This window comes from Geotrypetes seraphini, chromosome 6 (assembly GCF_902459505.1).
Source record: "Geotrypetes seraphini chromosome 6, aGeoSer1.1, whole genome shotgun sequence".
Classification (NCBI taxonomy): domain Eukaryota; kingdom Metazoa; phylum Chordata; class Amphibia; order Gymnophiona; family Dermophiidae; genus Geotrypetes; species Geotrypetes seraphini.
Genome location: NC_047089.1, coordinates 11,856,810 through 11,883,601, shown reverse-complemented (window position 1 = coordinate 11,883,601; position 26,792 = coordinate 11,856,810). Strand labels below are relative to the sequence as shown.

Here is a 26,792-nt window from a genome sequence, read left to right as displayed (position 1 = left end):
ACACGGACCGTGTTGGGTCCAGGGTCCAAAGCTTTTCAGCGGACTGCGTCCTAGAGGCTTTTATGTGGCTTGCCAAGTTTTAATATTATTTTAATATTAATAAAGTCCATCTCAGGAACATTATTTCTCCACATTGTTTTTTGTTTGTTCTTGGATATATAAAATTTGGAGCCTCTGTGTGTAATTAGCGTCATTTACATGTGTCTATTGCAAACATGTCCAGATATTGATTTAAGAAACCACCATTTACACATGAATATGTTTCTGATATAATGTCCACAGTATCATATGTTTACAGACCATGTATGCAAAGCAACAATTATTTAAATATATGAGGGCTGATTGAGAAGTAACGAGACTTTTTTTGTTTATTATTAAGAATCAGATGACTCCACAGGATCTGGTCATTTTTTTTTCTTTTTCAAAGCAGAGCCTTCAAATTCAGTACATTTTGGGCAGAATGTTTCAAAAACGATTCAAAGACACGCAGTAGATTGTTTCGTGACATCACTTGTAGAGCTGCGGCTATGGCGTTTTTCGCTTCATCATCTGAAGGGGACTTCTTTCCGCGCAATTGTGTCTTTCCGCAAATTTCATTACCGCTCTTTCAAAGTTTAACACACACCTCATCTGCTGTGACGAAACATAGGAAGTTCATCCTCTCGCCGTGACCCAACAGTGATGATTACGACAGTCCCAACTGCAGGTTCAGAAAACGTCGATGTAGGAGCTTCACGAAAACCAGCACAGCGTTGCCAAACCTACTTCTTGGAAACGAATATTGTCTGTTTTGGAAGATGCAATGCCGTCTTGTAGTTATTCCAATGAGGTAAACAAAGCAGCCTTTACTTCACAAGAAAACCGGGGGCAGTCGCAATTCCTTTTCAATCAGCCCTTGTATCCCTGACTGTAAGTAATCCTATATGTGACCCAGTGGGGGATATAGTCTGCCATGGGTATCATCTTCGTGGGGGGCACCAGAACCTCTCCGCCCTCCAACATTACGCTCGCGTCCTCCCTTCCTCCTGCTGTACCTCTTTAAATCTTCATCAGTACAAGCAACTTCTCGGGCCTTCTGCTTGTGCTGCTCTGGCTCCCCTCTGAAATCACTTCTGGGTCGCGGGGGCCAGGAAGTGACGTCAGAGGGAAAGCCTACGCCGGTGTGAGCAGCAGGCTGGAGAAACTGCTTCTGCTGGCAAAGATTTAAAGAGCTATGGGGAGGGAAGGGAGAGTGCGGGTCTGGCATAGGGGTGGGGAAGAAGCAGGGGGGTGAGGAGGGCATGGGGGGCACTATCATCCCAGGCGCCTCCTACCCTCGCTTTGCCACTGATGTGACCAGACAGCTGAGACATTCTGTGACCCGGAAGAGATTCAGAGAGGAACCAAGCTGGTATGAGCAACAGGCAGGAGAAGTTGCTCACGCTAGTGAGGATCTATAGAGGTGGGGGAAGGGATGGTGAGAGCAGGGCGGGGCAGAGAGGTGCTGGGCCCCTACTGACATGTGCCCGGGGCGGTACGCGCCCCCCCCCCTGACTACACCACTGGTTCTCGGCACTAAGCCCTAGTCTAAGCACCGCTTAACATGGAGTGATGTTTATGGACTACTGCCCAGCGCTGGTTTTTTTTAGGCGCCATTTATAGAATTCAGTCCTGTACATGTCAGCCTATATTACGAGTTTGGATTCAACACTGACACAAGCGGGTTAAAAGCAGCTGTACCCATCATGATCTCCAGTCATGGTACATGGGCTTGTCTTACCACTGGGACTTGGGCACATCTGAGAAGCTGAACTGTTAGTCTGTTATTGAGAGAGACATGGGGGAAGTCAGTGCTTGCCCTGGATCGGTAGCATGAAATGTTGCTACTCCTTGGGTTTTGGCCAGGTACTAGGGACCTGGATTGGCCACCGTGAGAATGGGCTACTGGACTTGATGGACCCTTAGTCTGACCCAGTATAGCTGTTCTTATGCCCTTACCTATGCCAAGCTTAGGACAATCAAGCCATTGTAACATAACTGCTGAGGTTGGCTCTCAGGCATTGGTGGAATGAGGCATTATGACATCACAATCTCAGCTCTGGAATGTTGCTCTCATTGGGGTTCCGGAATCTTGCTATTCTTTGAGATGCTGGAATGTTGCTACTCTTTAGGTTTTGGCCAATTACTAGGGACCTGGATTGGCCACCATGAGAAAGGGCTACTGAGCTTGATGGACCATTGGTCTGACCTAGTAAGGCTATGTTTATGTTCTTATGAATAAAGGGAAGACCAAATACATCTGCGTAATAACATTTGTGTGCTCTGTCTATACAGTATGTTGATATTGGTATCACTGTAGAGGGACCCCGATACAACAGTTATGTTTTGTGTATACCATGACTCATGCAAATATAATTAAATCTGAGACCTTGGTAAAGAGCCAGCTGTGGAGGTCTGCTGCAAAGGCCTCTTTTTTTGACGTGTTTCTAGTTTGGTAACTCTCTATTCAAACAGTATGTATATTGTACCACATGTTTAAACTTTGGGTTTGCCAATTCAACAAATAACTTGATTGAGTTGTTTGCTGTTCCTTTTCCCTAATGAATGCGTAAGCCTTCTGGAAGCACTGTTTGCCTTTCATAGTCTAAGAAAACAGATCTTATCTCTTAGATCTTGGCCTTGCAACCGTTCGGGTGGGAGGGTGCAGCGACATTCTGCATCTCTTTTTAAATGTGATGAGTTATTGCAGAAGTCCCCAGGGGCTCCCATTGGTGACTCATCTCATTTCAAGAGACTTGAATTTCTTATCATGCCTATGTCCGTTCATCCTTTGAAATATGAATATAATCACATGACTCAGTCACATACATACAAAAAAAAATGTATAATAAAGTATAAGGCAGGCCGGGTGCTTGCAATAGAATTTTAACTCACGTCTGACCTCAGCAGTTGATAGGTAGAGCTCTGCTTAGTACGTACATATGAGTAGACTTTGGAGCTGATTTTCAAAAACAAAAAAAACATTCAAAAAGTGACATCAAAGGGCGAGTAGACATTTTTCTCACCAAATCCCTCCAAACCACATCCTAATCCCACTGTACCTACATATATGTATCACCTGCAGGCATAGGGGCTATTGGTGTGGTGTACAGTTGGGTACTATGGGTTTTGGGTGGGTTTTGGAGGGCTCACCAAACGGGGCTATGGTGAGATGTGTACCAGGGACTTTTTATGTGAGGTTCACTGCAATGCCCTCTAGGGAGCCCCACGGATCTGCTGGGATGTGTGTATGGCCAGTCTACTAAGAATGCTGGCCCCTCCTACATCCCAACGGCATGTTCTGTGCATTTTTTTTTTCAATTGGATGTGTTTTTTTGAAAATGGTTGAAAAAAATACACACACTGAGCACAGACACATCCATTTTTGAGGAAAAAAACAGGAAAGGTGTTTTGCCGTTTTGAAAATGGGCATGTTTGGTACGGGTAGGGTTACCAGATTTTACTTATATAAAATCCGGATCCATAAACCAGCCCCCCCCTGGGCACGCTCAGTTCCACCTATCCTCACCTCGTTCCACCCATGCCACGTCTCAGCCTTGCCCCTAGCCCACCCCCTCAGCCTGCTGGTCGGGATGCCCCTCCTGATGTGATCTGCTTTTCAAAACCTGGACAAAGTGTCGGGTTTTGAAAAACAGTCTACAAAGAGTACGTGTCCAGGGTAAATCTGGAAGTCTGATAACCCTAGAAATGCCAATTTTTTGCATGTTCTGCACAACATCTAAACTCGGATTTAGACATCATATCGAAAATGCCCCGCCACAGAAGGAAGGAGGAATTAGTGACTTAATTTTGTAAACAGGGAGGAGAAATAAAACCCTGCCTTCTGTTTTTCCTCCCCAGCTGCTCAAGCGAGGTCTTAGCCATCTAGACTCAGTAAGGTTTCAGACTTTTATATCTTGTTACTCTAGCGGGAAGTCGAAAAGTGATTCAGGAGTACAAAGGAGACAGAAGTCACATAAGCATTTGTCTTCTTGGGTACCTGAGTAAACTAGGAAACCTTTAGATTCTGTCTAAGATACTTTCCTACCCTCCCCCCCCTCAGAATCCTATTCCCCTCCCACCTAGGGTTACCAGACATCCGGATTTACCCGGGTTTTGAAAAGCGGATCGCATCAGGAGTAGCAGGCTGAGGGGGTGGGGCTAGAGGCGTGGCTAGGGGGTGAGGCTTGGGTGTGATGTGGGCATAACGGGGTGAGGATGGCCTGGGGGGGGTGGGTCTATGGGTCCTGATTTTACAGACGGAAAATCTGGTAACCCTAGCTATAGAAATGATTAGTAGTGGTAGATTTTCAACACCGTTGGTTGGGAGGCTGTCAGGCCGTCACGGATGGATATTGTGCGCCATCTACTGACAAGAAATATAAATTCTAGAAGTCTTCTGGAGGAAAGGAGGGACAGGGGAGATATGATTCAGACGTTCAAATACTTGAAAAGTATTAATGTAGAACAAAATATTTTCCAGAGAAAGGAAGATGGTAAACCAGAGGACATAATTTGAGGTTGAGGGGTGGTAGATTCAATGGTAGGAAATTCTTCTTTACGGAGAGGGTGGTGGATGCCTGGAATCTGCTCCTGAGGGAGGTGGTGGAGAGGAAAACGGTGTCAGAGTTCAAAAGGGCATGGGATGAACACAGAGGATTTCTAATCAGAAATGAATGGTATATATTGAAGAACTAAGGCCAGTACTGGGCAGACTTGCATCGTCTTTGTCACGTATGTGGCCATTCAGTTGAGGTTGGGCTGGGTTGCTTGGGATGAGCTGGAGTGAGTTTCGATGGAGACTCCAGTATATGCATAATACCAGGCACTGGGTTTCTGGCCCAGAAAGATCTAAGAAAAAGAACCATTTAAATTAAATCATTGAATTATAGAGAGTGTAAGTTTGGGCAAACTGGATGGACCATTCAGGTCTTTATCTGCTGTCATCTAATATGTTACTATGTATAATTAGGAAAGCTTTCAAAGGAATTTGCTCAGGCTACCCAATAGTTAGCTGGGTAAATTCCTTGAGCTGAAAACCAGATAACAGGGGTATCAAAGTCCATCCTCGAGGGTTGGAATCCATTCGGGTTTTTAGCATTTCCCCAATGAATATGCATGAGATCTATTTGCATGCACTGCTTTCAATGCATATTCATTGGGGAAATCCTGAAAACCCGACTGGATTGCGGCCCTCGAGGAGGGACTTTGACATTATTTAACCTCATTATGGACATTTTACGTTGCATTGTATGTAACTTTAAGTGTGACTTTTTTGGTAGTAAAGCTGTGTACTGGTGTCATTTCAGTGACATATTTACAGTTACACTTCTCCCTCCGTATTCATGGTGGATGCGGGCTGCCAATAGGCGCGAATATGAAAAAACCGCAAATAACTTTTTTATGTTATTTGCAGTTTTAAAGAAACGCCATCATTTTTACTAATGAAACCGCGAATAACCAGTAATTTACATAACACTAAATGGAAAAAAAAATTGAATGATGACATTTTGGGGGGAGGCGGAGTCAGCGGCCAAAAAATCGCTAATACGGAGGGAGAAGTGTAGTACTGTTAGCAGCTAACAGCGACCTGTGTAACTTAGGCCTAGATCAGGGGTGGGCAACTCGGGTCCTCGAGGGCCGGAATCCAGTCGGGTTTTCAGGATTTCCCTAATGAATATGCATGAGGTTTATTTGCATGCAGTGCATATTCATTGGGGAAATCCTGAAAACCCAACTGGATTCCGGCCCTCGAGGACCCGAGTTGCCCACCCCTGGCCTAGATTCACTAACCTGTCCGATCCGTGGCCGATCCGAGGTAGACCGACGGCTTCACAAAAGGGGCAACGCAAATGAGGGCAATAGGAGGCACGCCTCCCAGTGACCGCACAGATCGCTAGAGAGCGATCCTTGAGCATCTTCTTTGCCTGTAGATGATCTGCGCATGCTCACCGCTAAGGAAGAACTGGAACCTTTTTTTTTTTTTTTGAGCTGGATACTTTCGCGACTCTGTGGTTTCAACCCGTGAGTTAACACCACAGAGTTAGGGTAGATAGCAGGAGAAGCAGAATCGGGGTAGCGGGCAGGAGAATGGGGGCAGAGAGCAGGGTTAACAGGTCCTCAGCAGTCACTTGTTTTTTGATCAGACAGTCCAGTCGGGGGTCTCTGAAATTGTTTTGTGAATCGCGTCCTTCCTACTTTGCATGCCATTCCACCTCATTTGCATGCGTGAATCAGAGGATGATCGGCACAGAGGTTAGTGAATCAGATCGGTACACAATCGGTGGGGTTAGTGAATCTAGCCCTTAGTCAGTGGTGGACATCTGGTTTAAGATTAGGGTACGAGGGTTTCATCGATCAGTTAAAGGAGCTGTGGGAACCAAAAAAAAAAGGTTAAGAACCGCTTCTTTAGAACTAGGACTTCATTTAATAACAGAAATGTACAGTTAAATAAGAGATTTCCTGAAAACACAAAACATTGCATCTTTGTTTTATTGTTTTAAAGAATGAACATGCGGAAAGAAATCGCAGTCACTGAAGATTTGTTGAGCGCCAAGCGTAAAAATGAAAACAGTCATTCGTTAAGCACGAACGCCGGTCATAATCAGTCAGGTAAGGCTTTCACTTGCGGAATATGACAACAGGGTGATGACAGCAAAAGAGCCCAGTCCGGTGGCATGTCCGGTGGCATGCGGTGAGGGGATTCGGGGGATTCAGTGAATCCCCAGCTCTACAGCCTTGCTTTTTTAAATTTTCTTTTGCTTACTTTTTGCTCGATGTAGTTTGTTCAATCAGTCAAATTGCATGAAACAAAAAGTAAACAACAGAGAAAAGAAGCCGGGCTCTTGGGCTGGGGATTCTCCGAACCCGGCAACAATTCACAGGAGAGAGTACGTTATAGTCGCAAACTACTACCATACATACGCTATAATCACTAATAGAGAATCCCATCTGCAATCACACAACTACACTGTGCTAAATGGTGGCAAATCAAATGCGCGCAAGACAAAGGCGCGCGGACAATTGCGCAAAGACAACTGAGCACAAGACAATTGAGCGCAACGGCAATTGCATAAAGTCCTGCGCACTGTTGTCTTACGCTATAATGACTTGCACGCTATTGTCTTGCGCTCTAAAATCCTGCGCGCTATTGTCTTGCGCTATGACTTCTGCGCTATTGTCTTGCGATCTAAAGTCCTGCGCGTTATTGTCTTGCGCTATGACTTCTGCGCTATTGTCTTGCGCTCTAAAGTCCTGCGTGCTATTGTCTTGCGCTATGACTTCTGCGCTATTGCCTTGCGATCTAAAATCCTGCGTGCTATTGTCTTGCGCTATGACTTCTGCGCTATTGCCTTGCGATCTAAAGTCCTGCGCGCTATTGTCTTGCGCTATGACTTCTGCGCTATTGCCTTGCGATCTAAAGTCCTGCGCGCTATTGTCTTGTGCTATGACTTCTGCGCTATTGTCTTGCGCTCTAAAGTCCTGCGCGCTATTGTCTTGCGCTATGACTTCTGCGCTATTGTCTTGCGATCTAAAGTCCTGCGTGTTATTGTCTTGCGCTATGACTTCTGCGCTATTGCCTTGCGATCTAAAATCCTGCGTGCTATTGTCTTGCGCTATGACTTCTGCGCTATTGCCTTGCGATCTAAAGTCCTGCGCGCTATTGTCTTGCGCTATGACTTCTGCGCTATTGCCTTGCGATCTAAAGTCCTGCGCGCTATTGTCTTGTGCTATGACTTCTGCGCTATTGTCTTGCGCTCTAAAGTCCTGCGTGCTATTGTCTTGCGCTATGACTTCTGCGCTATTGCCTTGCGATCTAAAGTCCTGCGCGCTATTGTCTTGTGCTATGACTTCTGCGCTATTGTCTTGCGCTCTAAAGTCCTGCGTGTTATTGTCTTGCGCTATGACTTCTGCGCTAATGCCTTGCGATCTAAAATCCTGCGTGCTATTGTCTTGCGCTATGACTTCTGCGCTATTGCCTTGCGATCTAAAGTCCTGCGTGCTATTGTCATGCGTGCAAATGACTATGAACCTTGCTAAATACATAAGAAGGAAGCACAAGCAAACAGGCCAGTCGTACACAAAATCATTCAAAAAAGAAAAAAAAGTGGAGAAAAAAACCGCAGATGAGCTTGCTGGGTAAAAAAAAACTCCACTCCCTGAAATCATATACAGACGATCATTCAAATAAAGCAATTGCCAGGAAGGATTCACGATGTCCAAAGGCAGAGCAGCGTGTACGCAAAGGCAAAGATTGCCACAGACACAACAAATACTTCGCTGCTGTCGCTGCCAATAGTCCCACAAGCCTAGAGTACACAAAGGCTCAACTTCATGCTAAACAAATGCCGTTAGCACAAGACCCGACTGGGAACTTCCATGTTTCGCCAGAGCTTCGTCGGTGATCTTGTCTCGGCAATAAGAAGCAAAGGCAGAAACTGCAAGAAACACACTGCACACAGAATGGCTCATCTGAGGGTTCTCCTCCACTTTTTTCCCTTTCTCATGTATTTTTTTTCTTTTTTGAATGATTGTGTGTACGACTAGCCTGTTTGCTTGTGCTTCCTTCTTATGTATTTAGCACAGTGTAGTGGTGTGATTGCAGGTGGGATCCTCTATTAGTGATTATAGATTCTCCGAACCCCCTGAAGGTCCTGACAGTGCTGCTCTGAATTTGATTGGCTGAGCAGCTTCTGCCTGTTGCATGCTCAACCAGTCAAATTCAGAGCAGTGCCCTCAGGGCCTTCAGGGGGTGGAGCGAATCCCCTGAAGGCCCTGATGGGCACGCCACTGGTCCAGTTGCTCTTGTCCACACTGCCGAGGGTCTGTCCTGTCTGCCAGTCATACAGTGCAATTTCCTCTAAAGCGGGGATCTCAAAGTCCCTCCTTTGAGGGCCGCAATCCAGTCGGGTTTTCAGGATTTCCCCAATGAATATGCATTGAAAGCAGCGCAAGCACATAGATCTCATGCATATTCATTGGGGAAATCCTGAAAACCCGACTGGATTGCGGCCCTCAAGGAGGGACTTTGAGACCCCCCTGCTCTAAAGCAAGGGGCCTCCAACCCTTTTCACATAAAGGGGCCACAAAGTTGTCACGAGAAAGCTCCGAGGGCTGCTAAGCAAATACGTTCAATGTGTAAGCCTTGGAGCTTTCTCTTTTAAGATAATTAAAATTATTCTTACCTTTCTTCCTCCTTCATCTGTAGATGCAATCACCAGCCTTCTTTTCCCTTCCCCTCCCCTTCATCCATAGACACGATGAAATCAGTATTAAGCGTAGTGGGAGATGAGGAAGACAGGAAAAATTGCAAGTTGCTTTGCCCGTGGGGTTGAGGAATTAAGCATGTCTCAGCCTGTCTCAAGTGCTACCTCACTGAAGACATGCTGATCTTCTTTGTCACCTGAGACCTTTCTCTGTAGTGGGGAGTGTGCGGTGCAGTGGTTAGAGCTATGGCCTCAGCACCCTGAGGTTGTGGGTTCAAATCCACCATTGCCGCAGATACATTAGGTAAAGTGTGAGCCTACCAGGGACAGGGACAAATACTTGAGGACCTGAATGTACACCGCTTAGCTTATAAGAGGTATATAAATAGGGCCCCACCTGGAAACAGGAAGTTCTGGGCAGAGAGAGACTGCAGGCTGCCAGAGAGATGGCATGTCTTCAGCGTGGGAGCACTTGAAGATTTGGCAGGATGGAGGTGAGAGTGAGAGACTACCTACCTCAGGGTGGGGGGTATTTGAGGGCCACAATGAAGGACGTCATCATGCCGACCTCTGTGCATGCACAGAGGCCCCTCTGGCCCTAAACTCTGTGAAGGAAACATGAGGTTTATCTGGGGCCCGGTATCCTCTTTTTTTTAAAGAGGAAATCAGGTAACCCTACTTAGGGCTTACCCAATGATTAATCCTGCCCTGGCTACACCCCCTTATGAGTTGTACATTAGGGGCTGTGAGGCACATGGGAGTATAGGATGGAGCAAGGCAAAGAGTGGATCAGAGGCGTACCTAGGGTATGTGACACCAGGGGCCCATTTTTTTTGACACCTCCTGCCGTCATTTTTGACACCCCCCCCCCCCCCATGTAAAAAATATTTTTAGTAATGAGGGGGTGTTCCTGGCCTAGGAGTCATGATCCGGGAACTTCCCTTCTCACAGCCCGGTGCCAAGGCTCTGGATGGTCCCCGTGGCCCAGCATGTTCCCAGCCTTCTCTCCCTTTACCTTCCTTGAAGCTGACAAAACTGCCGGCCTCGGCGGTGGTTCGGCTACGTCGCCGCAGGGTCCCCTTCCTGCTTTCCACGTCTGCCTCTGCGGAAACAGGAAGTTGCGTAGCTTTTCTTTGGTCGCCAAAATATGATGCCGCTTTTTGAAAATGACTCGGCATTTTTTAAGAATCCACCGAAGGCTCCTTTCAGTGTTGAAGAGCCCATTTGCATGTCAGTGTCGGAGACTGCTACAAACCTCGCTAAAGACGGAGATAATCCCTTTCGATGATCCGCCACTAAACTGCCAGAAAACAGTTGCCCTATGTTCCTCGTCTTGCATTCTTCTGTTATTTTGTAAATTCTACCTCTTTTGCTTTTAATTTTCAACCACTTCATTGGAGAATCATATGTTTCATTTTCCTCATGCTTTTATTACCTTAAGAGCCTAAGAATTGCCGAAGGTCCTTCAAGCCCAGTAGCCCGTTCTCACGGTGGCCAATCCAGGTCACTAGTACCTGGCCAAAACCCAAGGAGTAGCAACATTCCAGCATCTCAAAGAAGAGCAAGATTCCGGAACCCCAATGAGAGCAACATTCCAGAGCTGAGATTGTGATGTCATAATGCCTCATTCCACAGAGCCTCAGAGCCAACCTTAGCAGTGATGTCACAATGGCTTGATTGTCTTATGCTTGGCACACGTTGGAACATAAGAATAGCCTTACTGGGTCAGACCAAAGGTCCATCAAGCCCAGTAGCCCGTTCTCACGGTGGCCAATCCAGGTCACTAGTACCTGGACAAAACCCAAACAGTAGCAACATTCCAGCATCTCAAAGAATAGCAAGATTCCGGAACCCCAATGACAGCAACATTCCAGAGCTGAGATTGTGATGTCATAATGCCTCATTCCACAGAGCCTCAGAGCCAACCTTAGCAGTGATGTCACAATGGCTTGATTGTCCTAGACTTGGCACATATAAGAGCATAAGAACAGCCATACTGGGTCAGACCAATGGTCCATCAAGCCCAGTAGCCCGTTCTCACAGTGGCCAATCCAGGTCCCTAGTACCTGGTCAAAAAAACCCCAAAGAGTAGCAACATTCTAACATCTCAAAGAATAGCAAGATTCCGGAACCCCAATGACAGCAACATTCCAGCGCTGAGATTGTGATGTCATAATGCCTCATTCCACAGAGCCTCAGAGCCAACCTCAGCAGTGATGTCACAATGGCTTGATTGTCCTATACTTGGCTCACATAAGTGCTGCCATACTGGAACAGACCGAAGGTCCATCAAGCCCAGTATCCTGTTTCCAACAGTGGCCAACTCAGGTCCCAAGTAGTAAAACAGATTTTATGCTGCTCATCCTAGGAATAAGCAGTGGATTTCCCTAGGCCATCTCAATAATGGCCTATGGACTTCACTTTTAGGAAATTATCTAAATCTTTTCTAAACCCTGCTAAGCTAACTGATTTCACCAGATTCTCCAGCAAAGAATCCCAGAGTTTAATTACATGTTGTGTGAAGAAATATTTTCTCTGGTTTGTTTCAAATCTTCTGCTTAGTAGCTTCATCACATGCCCCCTTAGTCCTAGTATTTTTGGAAAGAGTGAACAAGCGTTTCACATCTACCCTTTCCATTCCACTCAGTATTTTATACACCTCTATCATATCACCCTGAGCCGTCTCTTCTCCAAAGTGAGGAGCTGTCGCTGCTTTAGCCTTTCCTCATAGGGAAGTCGTCCCATCCCTTTTATCATTTTCGTCACCCTATATCTTCCTCTGGGCTGTGGATGAAGGCTCATAGCAGAGTAGCCCCAGAGGACTCCAAATGCAGTTGAACAGGAAGCCCAAAGGAGCAGAAGGAACCTGTCAAGATATAGAAACCGCTAATTTTCAATCCCAGTGTGGATTTCCAAGGACTCTTTTACATTTCATGATGCAGAGGGGAGGACCAGCATTCTTTGATATACTTCGTATGCTACAGAGCAACCAATGGAGAGTGTGGTGCAATGGTTAAAGCTACAGCCTCAGCACCCTGAGGTTGTGGGCTCAAACCCCTCCCTGCTCCTTGTGACCCTGGGCAAGTCACTTAATCTTCCACTGCCCCAGGTAATTTAGATAGACTGTGAGCCCGCAGGGACAGATAGGGAAAATGCTTGACATACCTGTATGTAAACCGCTTTGAATGTGATTGGTGGTATACAATCCCTTTCCCTGATGTCATAATGCCTCATTCCACCAATAAGAGCCAACCTCATCAGTGATGTCACAATGGCTTCATCGTTCACTTCTGCTATTGTATTGGAGGAGAGTGTGGTGCAGTGGTTAGAGCTACGGCCTTAGCACCTTGAGGTTGTGGGTTCAAACCCTGTGCTGCTCCCTCTGATCCTGGGCAAGTCACTTAATCCTCCACTGCCCCAGGCACTTTAGATAGACTGTGAGCCCGCAGGGACAGATAGGGAAAATGCTTGACGTACCTGTATGCAAACTGCTTTGAATGCGGTTAGTGGTATATAATCCTTTTCCCTGATGTCATAATGCCTCATTCCACCAATAAGAGCCAACCTCATCAGTGATGTCACAATGGCTTCATCGTTCCATACTTCATTCACTTCTGAAATTGCATTGGAGGAGGGTGTGGCACAGTGGTTAGAGCTACAGCCTCAGCTCCCTGAGGTTGTGAGTTCAATCCCCACAATGCTCCTTGTGACCCTGGGCAAGTCACTTAATCTTCCACTGTCCCAGGTACATTAGATAGATTGTGAGCCCACCAGGACAGATAGGGAAAATGCTTAAGTACCTGAGTTGTAACCCATTCTGAGTTCCTTTGGGACGACGGGGCTAAAAAATTAACACTGGGCTCTACTGAACCACGGAAGAGCTTCTTACTGCGGGCCGGCAAGGTACATGTTTCAACGCTCAAAGGAATTGAATGAGCATTGGAGCATTTACCTCGCTGACCTGCAGTAAGAAGCTCTTCCGTGGTTTAGTAAAAAGAGCCCTAAATAAAGAATTTTGGGTGATAAACACTATGGTGGGTTTATATTAGCTGAGTCAGTCAAATCTTCTGAATGGAAAATGCTATTCTTTTTTTTTTTTTTTTCAGTTTGCTTTTCATTTCTGCTGCAAAAATATATAAAAGGGGAAGTGATCCTCTTTCATAATTATGTGACAACAGGCTGCATCTGCATTCAGCCATCCACAGTTACAGGCAGAGCTGTGGGTAAAAGCTCATGGCACAGAGAGGAGTTTCTTACTTGGCAGAAGTTTAATTCCAACAGGAGCGTGCAGGGCAGCTCAAAGAAAGATGGGGTAAGAACTGTGGTGCTGCCTTTTTTTAAAAATTATTACGAGGAGCATCATCCCGACCGTCTATAACCTTTCTGGTTATTTCTGAGATTGCTCAGTCAAACCTGCTAGCGTGTGATGTTTAAGGAGACCGCCTCGACTCCTTGGCAAAATCATGCTTTTTCAGCCTCCACATGCTGAGGAAAGTAAGATCCTACTTTCGCCAAAAACATTTTGCCGTCCTTGTCCAATCCATCATCCTCTCCAAACTTGACTACTGCAATGCCATTTACTTATGCCTAACAAAAAAAAAGTCTAATTCCTATCAGCCTAGGGTTACCAGATTTACCCTGACATGTCCGGGGATCCGGAGGGTTTTTCAAAACCAGGGGGCAAACTTTCAGGGGGGATCCAGAGGGGGGGGGGAGAACTTTCAGGGAGGTGGGGGCATCAGCAGGAGGGACTGGGAATCCCTCCTGCTGCCAATCATGGGGGGGGGGGGGTCATGGTGTGTTAGCAGGAGGGATTGGGCATCCCTCCTGCTGCGATTGTTAAGGGGGTGGGGGGTACGGGTTGCCTGGGTCACTGAGCTTACCGCGGCAGCCGCGATCAGCTCAGTGACCCGATCCGGAACTTATACCTGTTTTGACTTGGTCTAACTCAAAATGTATAAATTCCGTCCAGGCAACCTGGCAAACTTTTCGCTTATGGCTGCCAGATGACTAAGTGTAGGTCGGCCCACATCCCGCCCATCCCCCGCCTTACCCACTCCTCCAAAAACACCCCTTTTCACTCTGGGCGCACAGAGGCTGGGAAAAGACCTAAGCTGGTTTTAGATACGTCTAAACCCTGTTCGATTATCGGTACTTGGATCTTTTTGATCTTCCAAGTGCCGTTTTAAGTGGGTTTTTAGATGTATTTATTTTTTGATTATGAGCCCCTTAGCCAATATGAAGAAAAGGAGATAGTGGCTGCTGCGGATGAGCAGACTGGATGGGCCATTTGGCCTTAATCTGCCATCATGTTTCTATGTTTCTGAAACCATAAAGCTCTATGACCTCACAATGCAGGTGTAAAGAGCCTTAGCCTATAGGAAGAGGAGATGCAAATGTTAAGAGCCTTAGCCAATAGGGAAAGGAGGGGAGAGTGGATGTTGCAGATGGGCAGACTGGATGGGCCGTTTGGCCTTTATCTGCCGTCATGTTTCTATAACCATAAAGCTCTATGACATCACAACGCAGGTGTTAAGAGCCTTAGCCTATAGGAAGAGGAGATGCAAATGTTAAGAGCCTTAGCCAATAAAGAGAGGAGGAGATATTGGCTGCTGCGGATGGGCAGACTGGGTGGGCCATTTGGCCTTTATCTGCCATCTGGTTTCTATGTTTTAGAATTGTCCCCCTGGTGCTTGACAACTCTACCGGTAGGTGCCATTTGAAACATGCTTCTTCTCTGGCCCAGAATTTGCAATCCATTTTTCATTTAAACATAAAACATTTTTCATTTCCTACAAGAAGTGGAGTAAATATACATTCAAAAAGCTAAAACATGATAATTATAAGTGTTGTTTAAAATCTTGCATGTATATTTCATTCTGTGCCAGTCACCTAAATCTTGAAATTAAATTGTATTATGTGTTAGGTGCAGCATATTCAAATATTGAACTGAGATGTCTTGTAGCGCTATAGGAATGATTAGCAGCAACTGAGATTAAAATTGCAAAACATTTTTTGTTGCCTGTTTATCCAAAATATTTCACTATATGTGGCACCACCCGATCTGGTATGTTGCGGCCATAGAATGTACAAGACTTACAGTGTCGGCATCTATGAGACAGACTTGGTTCTTTTTGTTGCATAGAGCTCTTTTGACCCCAGTACGTTTACAAAAGTTTGATAGCTCTAGATCTAATAAATGTTGGCACTGTAATCTAGAAGCAGGGACTTTGGATCATCTAATTTTTTATTGTCCTTGTATTAACGCCTTCTGGAAGTCAATTTGGTCTCAAATTAATTATTTTCTAGAAAATCCAGTTGCTATGTCATATGATACAATTTTGTTTGGAACAATGATGAGAGCAAAGAGTCAAATTTCAGCAAATAATAATAAATTACTAATGATTATGACAGGAGTTGCCATTCAGAATATAGCTAGAAATTGGAAAGATTATACAAGACTTAACTATACTTTTTGGTGGAATTCTATATGTTATATTTATAAAATGGAAGAAATTCTTGCTATGCAAAAAGGAAATTATAACAAGTTTAAAAAAATTTGGGGGCCATTGATTGAATATTCGAATGATTAGACACTTTTTTTTTTATAGAAGAATAATATGATATGGGATTGGGAGGGTATAATGTGTGAGATTCAAATAAAATGTTGATATGTGTGGAAGGGAAGGGGGGAGGGGGGATAATATAAGATTTAATATTATATGAAGTATACAAGTGAATTGTATGAATATTGAATGATTATTGTATACTTGTTATGAGATATGAAAATGAATAAAGAATTGGAAAAAAAAAGAATGTACAAGACTTAACTGATCTTGGAATTATCATCCGCCCGGACTTAGCTGATTTGGGGAAGAAATCTTATTTTAATTTGGCCGCAGGTGAACGACAAACCAATTTTCATTTCAACAATGAATTACACTCCTAGATAATAACATACGAAACTATAGCTCTTTTTTTTTTTTTTTTTTGCAGAAAGTGGATTAGTGGGGGCACTTTTTTATTTTTGTAAAAAAAAAAATGTATTTATTCTTTTTCTTCTCCTTTCAGTTCTAACGTAACACCGCGGCAGCTCCCTCGGTCATAAATGCAAGATCAAGCATGACGAACCTGACGTCGGTCCCTGGGGGGAGAAACTCCTGCACTTTTCATGAAGAATTCAAGCAGATCCTACTGCCGGTGGTCTACTCCGTGGTCCTGGCTGTCGGTCTTCCCTTAAACTTGATTGTCATCCTTCAGATCTGGCTGTCCCATAAAGTGCTCTCCCGCACCACTATTTACACTCTGAATCTAGCCATGGCCGACCTCCTGTATGTCTGTTCCCTGCCGCTTCTTATCTACAACTACTCCAAACGAGACTACTGGCCTTTTGGGGACTTCACCTGCCGGTTCGTCCGTCTCCAGTTCTACAGCAATTTGCACGGCAGCATCATGTTTTTAACCTGCATGAGTATCCATCGTTACCTGGGCATCTGCCATCCCCTCTCTGTCTGGCACAAAAAGAGGGGCACAAGGTTCACCTGGATGGTCTGTGGGTTGGTCTGGTTGATTGTCATCGCTCAGTGCGTACCCACCTTTGTGTTTGCGTCAACTGGCATCCAGAGGAACCGGACCGTGTGCTATGACCTGAGCCCCCCTGCCCTCTCCGCCAAGTACTTCCCGTATGGCATCACATTGACGATCACGGGATTCTTAATGCCTTTCATTGCCATCCTGGTGTGCTACTGCTCCATGACCAAGATCCTTTGCCAGAAGGATGATCTGATTGGGCCAGTGGTGAGGAAGAAAAAGGACAAAGCCATCCGCATGATTATCATTGTGGTGATGGTGTTTGCAATCAGCTTCTTTCCTTTCCACCTCACCAAGACCATCTACTTGATCGTACGTTCCCTGGATAACGTGCCCTGCCTGGTTCTGCAGACCTTCGCTATTTCGTACAAATGCACCAGACCCTTTGCCAGCATGAACAGCGTTCTGGACCCGATTCTCTTCTACTTCACCCAGCAGAAGTTTCGCCAGAGTACGAAGACCCTGCTGGAAAGAGTGCACACCAAGTGGAGAAGCAAACGCTGAACTGCCCCCACCTTGGCGAGCAGAAGGAGTGACGAGGCCCAAATTTCTTTGGCGCAAGGGACTCTATTAGTGGTTGAACAACAAAGGTCAACTCAAGTAGAGTTCGTGAACCTGTCTTGAGCAATGCATCTGTCACTTTTCCTTTATCAGTAGCTGTGAATCTTCTTCTGTTCCTGCGTGATTGATCGGTTGACGTCCTCAGGGGCTGTAGCTGGGGACATGCTTCCAGACTGCGGCAGGGAATAGAACTTTTACGAGTTGGTACATTTGACAGTGCCATGTGTATTAGTGGAACTTGCACGAGGACCGTGTGTGACTGCAGTTTGCAAACCTACAGTATTATAGAATTCAATAGGCCACGGCTAACGTAAATCAGCTTTGCTAATGTAAGAACCGGGTGCCCCGATATTAATGCTAGAACTCGGGCACGTAATGTAATCTAATGTAAGCAACAGTGCACATTATTATTACCAGCAAATCCCACCCTTCCCTTCCCCCATCCACATTAAGTATAACGAAGAATTCAGTAAACGCAGCCCAGATAAAAGTTACCGCTTGTACTCAGAGAAGTCTTCAGTTAACACGCTGTGTATTTCTACGAATGTGTTTTGGATAGCATGCATTTGTTGGCAATTTTAAAATATCGTCACTGTGCTAGTGCAAACACTGTATATGTCACACACACTAGTTGACCTGAATCTTTAGCCAGTTTTTAGCCCTAGAAAATGTGACCCCCCCCCCCCTTTGTTAAGAAAATTGTCTCTGCAAAAGGCACAAGAATTTGCATACAATGTAAGTTATGTCTCAAAAATGAGCCCCTTTCTGCTTTATTTCGGGTCACTGACTTCCTGCAATCAGAGCAAGTTTGAAAAGTGCACAAAATGGCCCTTTGGGGGGGGGGGGGGTAGTGCATGCGAAAAGACACGATCAAGCATGTCTCATTAGGGTGACGGGGGCTATATGAAAATGGGGTGTAGATTTGTGAGTCTTTGTGCCAGCGCCTCCCCACCAGGTCCTATCACTGGGGTGAAATGTATCTAAAAGTGGGGTGAAATGTACCTAAAAGTGGGGAGCAGTGTTACCTGTAAGCAGTGCTCCCTCTAAGCGGGCGGGTGTTGTGGGCAAAATTTTTTTCGCTGTGCGCTACAAATATCGGGCGCCAGCGCCAACTCGCCCGATTCTCCTCTCGCCGCCCTGCCATCTCCGTACGCCGTGCGCTGTGACGTGAAACTTGTGCGCTGCGATGCAATATTTTGTGCGCCAGCGCACGCCAGCGCAGCTTAGAGGGAACACTGCGTAAGTACTTTTACTTTCTGAAATCTAATTCGAATCTTCTGGAGGCTTTGGCCGTCTACATTATTGATGTGTTCCATTGCAAAATTTGCCATACACTACTCCCCCGAAAATTCGCGGGAGTTCCGTTCCAGGAACCCCTGCGAATTTTGAAAAACCGTGAATACGGTTTTTCAGCTGATCGAAGGCAAGAGAGGGCAGCTGGGGAGCCGGCGGGTGCTTCAGTTGTACTTACGAAGCCAGGCACATTTTCCGACCGCCTCTTCCTGGTACTAAAGCCGTGGTTGCACCAATCAGGAGCTGCTTTGATACGCCAGATAGCGTGTCAAAGCAGCTCCTGATTGGTGTAACCATGACTTTAGTACCAGGAAGAGGCGGTTGGAAACTACCACGAATTACTGAGTCCTTGATTTGCGAACCGTGAATTCACGGGGGTTCACTGTATATTGTAACCCGTTCTGAGCTCTCCTGGGAGGGGTTCATAGTCAGTCGCGCGAGAGACACCAGCGCGCCGACAATGGAGGGCAGACAATTCAGCGCAAGACACCAGCGCACCGCGGGAAAACTTAGTTTTCAAGAGCTCCGAAGCGGGGTGTGAGTGGGGAACCCCCCCACACACACACTTTACTGCATAGTGTTCGCGCTGCTGTTGGGGGAGGGGTTGGAACCCTCCATTATAGAGAAAACGGAACTTTTTCCGATTTTTTCGGGAAAAGTTCCGTTTTCTCTATAATGGGGGAGTTGCACCATCCACACCCCTCCCCCAACGGCAGCGCAAACAGTATGCAGTAAAGTGGGGGGGACCCCCGTCAGAGCTCTTCAAAACTAAGTTTTCCCGCAGCGCGCTTGTGTCTTGTGCTGAATTGTCAGCGCTCGATTATCGGCGTGCTGGTATCTGGCGCGCGATTGTCCCATCACCCCTGGGAGGACAGGATATAAAACTAGGGTTACCAGATTTTACTTGCGTAAAATCTGGACCCTTAGGCCCGCCCCCCAGGCCCACCCAGTTCCACCCACCCCCTGTTATGCCCACACCACGCCCCAGCCACGCCCATCAGCCTATTCTCGTCAGTTGGCCGGGCATGCACGGATGCCCCCTCCAGACGCGATCAAAAGAAGCTTTTCAAAACCCGATCAAAGTGCCGGGTTTTGATAAAGCCGTCCGGATGCCCAGACACATCCTCTAAAAAAGAGGGCATGTGCTGGTAAATCCGGACGTCTAGTAACCCTATATGATACTAAATAAATAAATATATACAGTATATTATTGTGGTGGAGCTACCATAGTGTGCATTCAACAAGACTACGGTCCCTGTGGGAACCAAGGATTTAACCTAACCTAACGCTTTGCATGACGACTGGGTAAGTTGCAGCTGTACTCAGTCGATGAACGCAGAGAGAGGGGAGACATGATCGAGACATTCAAATACGTCACGGGCCGTATCGAGGTGGAAGAGGATCTCTTTTTCCTTAAAGGACCCACGGCAACAAGAGGGCGTCCGTTGAAAATCAGGGGTGGGAAATTTCATGGCGACACCAGAAAATATTTCTTCACCGAAAGGGTGGTTGACCGCTGGAATAATCTTCCACAACAGGTAACTGAGGCCAGCAGCGTGCCAGATTTTAAGAAAAGATGGGATTGGCATGTGAGATCTCTTCATGGAGGTAGTTAGGGGGTGGGCCATTAGGGTGGGCAGACTAGATGGGCCGTGGCCCTTTTCTGCCGTCATTTTCTATGTTTCTATGACCCAGAGTATTTTCCGGCCCAGCGCTATAAGTTGTGGAACACTAAAGGGGATGGAAATTCATATACCACCTTCCTGTGGCTACAATCAAAGCGGTTTTTACATATTATATCCAGGTCCTTATTTTGTGCCTGGGGCAAAGGAGGGTTAAGTGACTTTGCCCAGAGCCACCAGGAGCTTTGGTAGGAATTAAACCTGGTTTCCCAGGGTCTTGGGCCACTGCGTTACCTGCAGATACCCCTGGAAATAAATCAGGGCCGAGCCTCACTGTGCCTAAGTCCAAAAGAGGCGTCCCCCCTCCCCCGTTTCCTCCCCAGCCACACCTACTTTCCGATAGGCACCTTGGACTAGGCCAGGGGTCGACAATTCCGGTCCTCGAGAGCCGGAGCCAGGTCAGGTTTTCAGGATCTCCACAATAAATATGCACGAGACAGATTTGCATCTCAAGGAGGCAGTGCATGCAAATCCATCTCGTACATATTCATGGTGGAGATCCTGAAAATCTGACCTGGCTCCGGCTCTCGAGGACCGGAATTGCCCACCCCTGGCCTAAGGTTACCTCAAAGTGGTAGACGCCTACCAAGTGATGCGCCTACTAACCAAATAAGTGCAATTAACGTCAATTATGAGTTGTTAATTGCCTTTTCAACAATTGAGGGCTCCTTTTACGAAGCTGCATTACGCTTTTTTTTTATTGTCGGCCACGGCAGTATTAGCTCTGACGCTTGTAGATTTCCGCCGCGGCCAGCAAGAAAAAATCCTAACATGGCTTCATAACACAAATTAAATGCAAAAAAAATTTTTGTTCACACCTGGGAAAATTATATTAGGGTATTTTCATGACTGTGATGCACATACAACTGTGTCCCTGTAAGTTGCAGAGGGCTGGGAGGGATAATGGGGGGGGGGGGGGGGGGGAGGAGCGCAGGGGTATCGTTAGGAGTTGGAGTTGCAAGAAGGAAGTTTGAAATTCAGAAGGCAAAAGACTTCACTGATGGTTTCACTTCTGTGGTTTACGTACAATGGTGTACAAATCGATGTTGTAATGTCTAACAATTAATGTGATTAATCCAATAAACTCTCTGGAAAATAAATTCAAAAGAATTCCAGACAGTCCAAAAAGTGTCCAGGAACTCATTTCTACATTCCGCTTCCTTACTGATCCATCTCCAGCCTTTTCCTTAAACGACCAGACTCAAGTTCGATGGCAGAAGTCTGGGCTGAAAGCGGGCACGGGGATAAGATTTTCCTGTCCCATCCCCACGAGTTCTTTTCCTGTCCTGCCCCCTTCCTGCAAGCTCCTTCCTCATCTGCACAAGCCTCAAACCCTTTAAGATCATAAGTAGCAACATTCTAGAGCTCAGATTGTGATGTCATAATGCCTCATTCCACCAATGCCTAAGCTCCATCCTCCTCTGCACAAGCCTCAAACCCTTTAAGATCATAAGTAGCAACATTCTAGAGCTCAGATTGTGATGTCATAATGCCTCATTCCACCAATGCCTAAGCTCCGTCCTCATCTGCACAAGCCTCAAACACTTTAAAGTCATAAGTAGCAACATTCTAGAGCTCAGATTGTGATGTCATAATGCCTCATTCCACCAATGCCTAAGCTCCGTCCTCCTCTGCACAAGCCTCAAATCCTTTAAGATCATAAGTAGCAACATTCTAGAGCTCAGATTGTGATGTCATAATGCCTCATTCCACCAATGCCTAAGCTCCGTCCTCATCTGCACAAGCCTCAAACCCTTTAAAGTCATAAGTGGCAATATTCTAGAGCTCAGATTGTGATGTCATAATGCATCATTCCACCAATGCCTAAGCTCCATCCTCATCTGCACAAGCCTCAAACCCTTTAAGATCATAAGTAGCAACATTCTAGAGTTCAGATCGTGATGTCATAATGCCTCATTCCACCAATGCCTAAGCTCCTTCCTCATCCGCACAAGCCTCAAACACTTTCAAATCCTAAGTAGCAACATTCTAGAGCTCTTTGGGTTTTTGCCAGGTACTAGGGACCTGGATTGGCCACCATGAGAACAGGCTACTGGGCTTGATGGACCATTGGTCTGAACCACTAAGCCTATTCTTATGTTCTTAATAGTATGACTAACATTTTCATCTGTATTAGTAGAAGTCTCCTCATTAGACTCCAAACTGCCGATCTCTTCAGCTGAGGTATCACCAGAACTTTCCATTTCTTCCGTATCTTCGTCATCATCTTGTTCAAAGAGTTTCTCGAACCCAGCAGATTAGTATTAGAGAATGACACGGTGTAACCCGCCAAAACTGTGAGCAAAAAAAAAGGTCACTGCGAGTTTGGGGACAAAGCCATTCATTGCCCCGTGGAGCGGTGAATGGTAGCACGGGGCGGTGAACAAGTAGTGAACGCGCGGTGAACGAGCGTTCGATCCGGCAGCCCACGGCTGGCCGGCGGGAGGGAGCTGCAGGACCGCGTGAAGGGTGCTGGGGGTGGGGGGATGGAGAGGAGAAGACGGTGACGGGGCGGTGAGGTGGACAGCAGAGACGGGGATGAGGCGGTGAAAAGACCAGCGGGGACGGGGCGGTGCACAGGATGGTGGTCCGGGGACGGTGACGGGGACAGAATTTTTCCCCGTGTCATTCTCTAATTGGTATCTAAGAAAAGAGAGTGAAGCACCAATTTTACCTGGAGAGAGAAATGAAGGCAGTGGCAGAAAAAGACCAAATGCACTATCTGGTCCGCCTAACCCTGCCATCTCCTCTCCCTTAACCCTTTCAGGACCAAGGGACATATTTGTCCCATAACTTTAAAATCCTATAAATTTTGATTGGGATAGTCTACAGTTCTAAATTTGATATGTACGGATTCCATATGATACTGCCTTTATGTAAACAAACTGGTTCCGACATTCATTCATTAGCGTCGTTGCCAGATTGACGAGAAGATTCACTTGCCACACTGTCCATAAGCCAGAAGTGTGATTTTTTTAAATAAAAATAATGATATTTCACACAAAAAATCAATTTTTTGGCATCTGCAAGCCCTTTTTACCATAAAAATGTCGTCAAAACCACAAAAATTGGCCTACGATCCTTATGGTCCTGAAAGGGTTAAGAGATCCAACACACTTGTCCCAAGCTTTCTTGAATTCAGATGCATTAATGAGGTGTTTTGCATGCATTTCCAGTCTTTGTAACTGATTAGTTTATAAGAACATAAGAATCGCCGCTGCTGGGTCAAAGACCAGTGCCCTATTTGAGTCTAGCTTTACTTGCGTATGTTCTGTTCCAATAGGAACTTATCCAACCTTGTCTTGAATCCCTGAAGGGGGTTTTCCCCTATAACAGCCTCCGGAAGAGCATTCCAGGTTTCTATTTTCTACCACTCTCTGGATGAAGAAAAACTTCCTTACGTTTGTACGGAATCTTTTCCCTTCTAACTTTAGCGAGTCCTCTCTCGTTGTCTTCGCCTCGGAGAGGGTGGAGAAGGTAAACAGTCTCTCTTTCTCTACTAAGTCAATTCCCTTCAATATCTATGTTTCAATCATCTCCCCCTCTCTGTTGGTGCATTACAATGACATACCATACGTTAATGCTGATGAACGTACTGTAAAGGATGCGCTATGGCTGCAATGCCAACGCCAATGATTAACCCTCTAAACAGTGGCGTAGTAACGGTGAGCGGCACCTGGGCTGGTGGTGCCCTTCCCCCCTTCCTCATACTTTTTCTCAAGCATGAGCAAGATGCCCACGTCAGTGTCCGCTCGTCCTTTGACATCATTTCCTAGGCATGAATCCCAAAAATGGTGTCAGTTAAAGCGCCAATGCCGACGTGGGCAGCAACCTCGCGCCGGTGAAGAAAAAAGTACGGGAGAAGGCAGTGGGTGTGCGCACGCGGCAAGGGAGTGAGCATCCCTCTTGCCAGATTCTATGATAAAGTGTTGGGAGGTGCTTGAGCTGGGGGTGGTTCTGAGATGACTCCCCCCAGCCCACCAAGGCCTTCTTTTGAGTACTTGTTGGTAGGTTGGCGTGAGGGGGCCTTCATGTCAGGGGGGGGGTGGAGGGTGGTCCAAGTGGGCTGGATGCAGTACCAAAGGTTGGGTTACCGAGGCAGAAGAGAGTGGGCATCCCTCCCGTCTCTTATTTTGGGGGGGGGGGGGCGTCACTGTCATTGGAGGGGCCTGTCATTGTGGGGGATTGCAGTGGCTGTCATCGGGGGTTGTGGCTGTCGGTGGCTGTCATTGGGGGGCCCCCGGTTGTCATAGGGGGGGGCTCACTGCTGTTGGGGGAGGTCCAGCGTGACATTCTTTTAATGGGGACAGGTATTGTAACACATCTGTGCCCATTAAAAAAAATTGAAAAAAATATGGCAGACCTCTCGGCTTTTTAATATCATTTCAGGTAATCGCTAAATTTAGTGCACGGTGAAGCGATGTTAGGGAATCAATCGGCGGCCTAGTTTTGATATGAATGACCTTGTTGCAATACTAATGAGGTCGTTTGCATGGCAAAGTCAGAGAATGCATGAACGCGCAGAAAAGCATGCGCTAGGCCACTACGAACATTGGGTCGGCAAATTAGGTCATCGCTAGACCAGTCAAACTGATTTAGCGACCATCGTTACACGATCAGTTTACTGTATCCGGGCCTTAGAGCAGTGGTTCCCAACCCTGTCCTGGAGGAACACCAGGCCAATTGGGTTTTCAGGCTAGCCCTAATGAATATGCATGAAGCAAATTTGCATGCCTATCACTTCCATCATATGCAAATCTCTCTCATGCATATTCATTAGGGCTAGCCTGAAAACCCGATTGGCCTGGTGTTCCTCCAGGACAGGGTTGGGAATCACTGCCTTAGAGGGATCAGCAGAAAAATGCCATCTGCATAAGACAGCAGCGTCATCGGTTCTGGGTGAACAAATATGTAATGTAATGTAATGTAATTTATTTCTTATATACCGCTACATCCGTTAGGTTCTAAGCGGTTTACAGAAAATATACATTAAGATTAGAAATAAGAAATACTGCTTCAAAAGTTCCTTGAACCGACTCGGCCTCTTTTGTTGACATAATCCTGCTGGTAACGTGTTCCAAAGCGTAGGACCTGCCACCGAATATATTCAGTATAACAAGCGGACATGCATCTTCAGAGCAGAGAGATCTCCTTGGAACAGGGGTCTCAAAGTCCTTCCTTGAGGGCCGCCATCCAGTCGGGTTTTCAGGATTTCCCTAATGAATATGCACGAGATCTATTAGCATACAATGAAAGCAGTGCATGCAAATAGATCTCATGCATATTTATTGGGGAAATCCTGAAAACCCAACAGGATTGCGGCCCTCAAGGAGGGACTATGAGACCCCTGCCTTGGAACATACCAGCGAGTACCAGACAAATTGGCGCATCTACCTCAAGGCGCCCAGTTTCAGAACTGCTCTCCCCCCCGAGTAATTAGCGTTGTTTTGCCAAGACTCCAAAATCACAATATTCTAGTGCAGTGGTTCCCAACCCTCTCCTGGAGGACCACCAGGCCAGTCGGGTTTTCAGGATATCCCTATTGAATATGCATGAGAGAGATCTGCATATAATAGAGGTGCCAGGCATGCAAATCTTCTCCATGCATATTCATTAGGGCAATCCTGAAAACCCGACTGACCTGGTGGTCCTCCAGGAGAGGGTTGGGAACCACTGTTCTAGTGGGTTGTAAGTTTAACTGTTTTCCCATCATCCGATGGATAATAAAACAAAACAAAAATCAGAAAAGACAACCCTCAGAATCTGGTATCTGGCACCAGTGAACTTTAATTACAAAGAACTCACAGTGACATAAAACTTAACAGAAATATTGTGATAATCATAGCATCTCACTTGACTGGTAATACTTCAGCATAAAAGTGTTCATTGATTGTTTCTTGAATGCTCTGTAGTAGTTATAACTTAAACGTGATGGCAGACTGGCCATACCTTGTGAACTTAAACAAGTTTATAAAAATATGCCATTAAATTCATATGAACAATCAGAGACTTAGAACAGTTATGTACAGAAGAGGTAATATACAATATTATTTACATTACGTCACGGTGTCTTTTCTTGTGGACAGGCAGGTAAGTAAGAACAGAACAGCCCGGGAAGCAGTAGAAAGACCTTCTTGTAGAAATTAATCATATTTTTACGCCTTGGCTCTCTTGACCGTCTCCTGCATCGAGAATTAGCAGTAGAGAGAGGCTCGGGTTTTAAGGTTGTATATCCCAGAGTCGGTGACTCATTCCTAGCAACGATGGAGGAAGTGAAACGAACGGGCTGTGAAAGTCGGCCAAGTAGATCTTACTCTTGACTTTTCCCAAAGCTTTTACGGCCCCCAAACTCGTGTGCGTTTCTTCAAAATGCCGAGACCACCAAATGATTCCATGAACACCGGGACATTTTCTTTCCATTCTGTTTCCCCCAACTACCGTC

At 46.1% G+C, this 26,792-nt stretch overlaps 1 protein-coding gene across 8 annotated transcripts in view; it reads left to right on the top strand.

Moving 5' to 3' along the window:
- P2RY6 (pyrimidinergic receptor P2Y6) overlaps positions 1-19,167 on the top strand; it is a 141,392-nt gene extending 122,225 nt beyond the window's left edge. For 7 of the 8 annotated variants that reach the window (XM_033950580.1, XM_033950577.1, XM_033950575.1 and 4 more), the window contains exons 2-3: positions 6,524-6,630; positions 16,296-19,167. In XM_033950580.1, the coding sequence (XP_033806471.1) occupies positions 16,347-17,318 (972 nt within the window). In that variant the 5' untranslated portion in view covers positions 6,524-6,630; positions 16,296-16,346 and the 3' untranslated portion in view covers positions 17,319-19,167. Of the gene's footprint in view, positions 1-6,523; positions 6,631-13,345; positions 13,537-16,295 lie in introns of those variants that run through there. The other variant, XM_033950582.1, reaches the window with a different exon arrangement.
- The last annotated feature ends 7,625 nt before the right edge of the window (positions 19,168-26,792 follow it).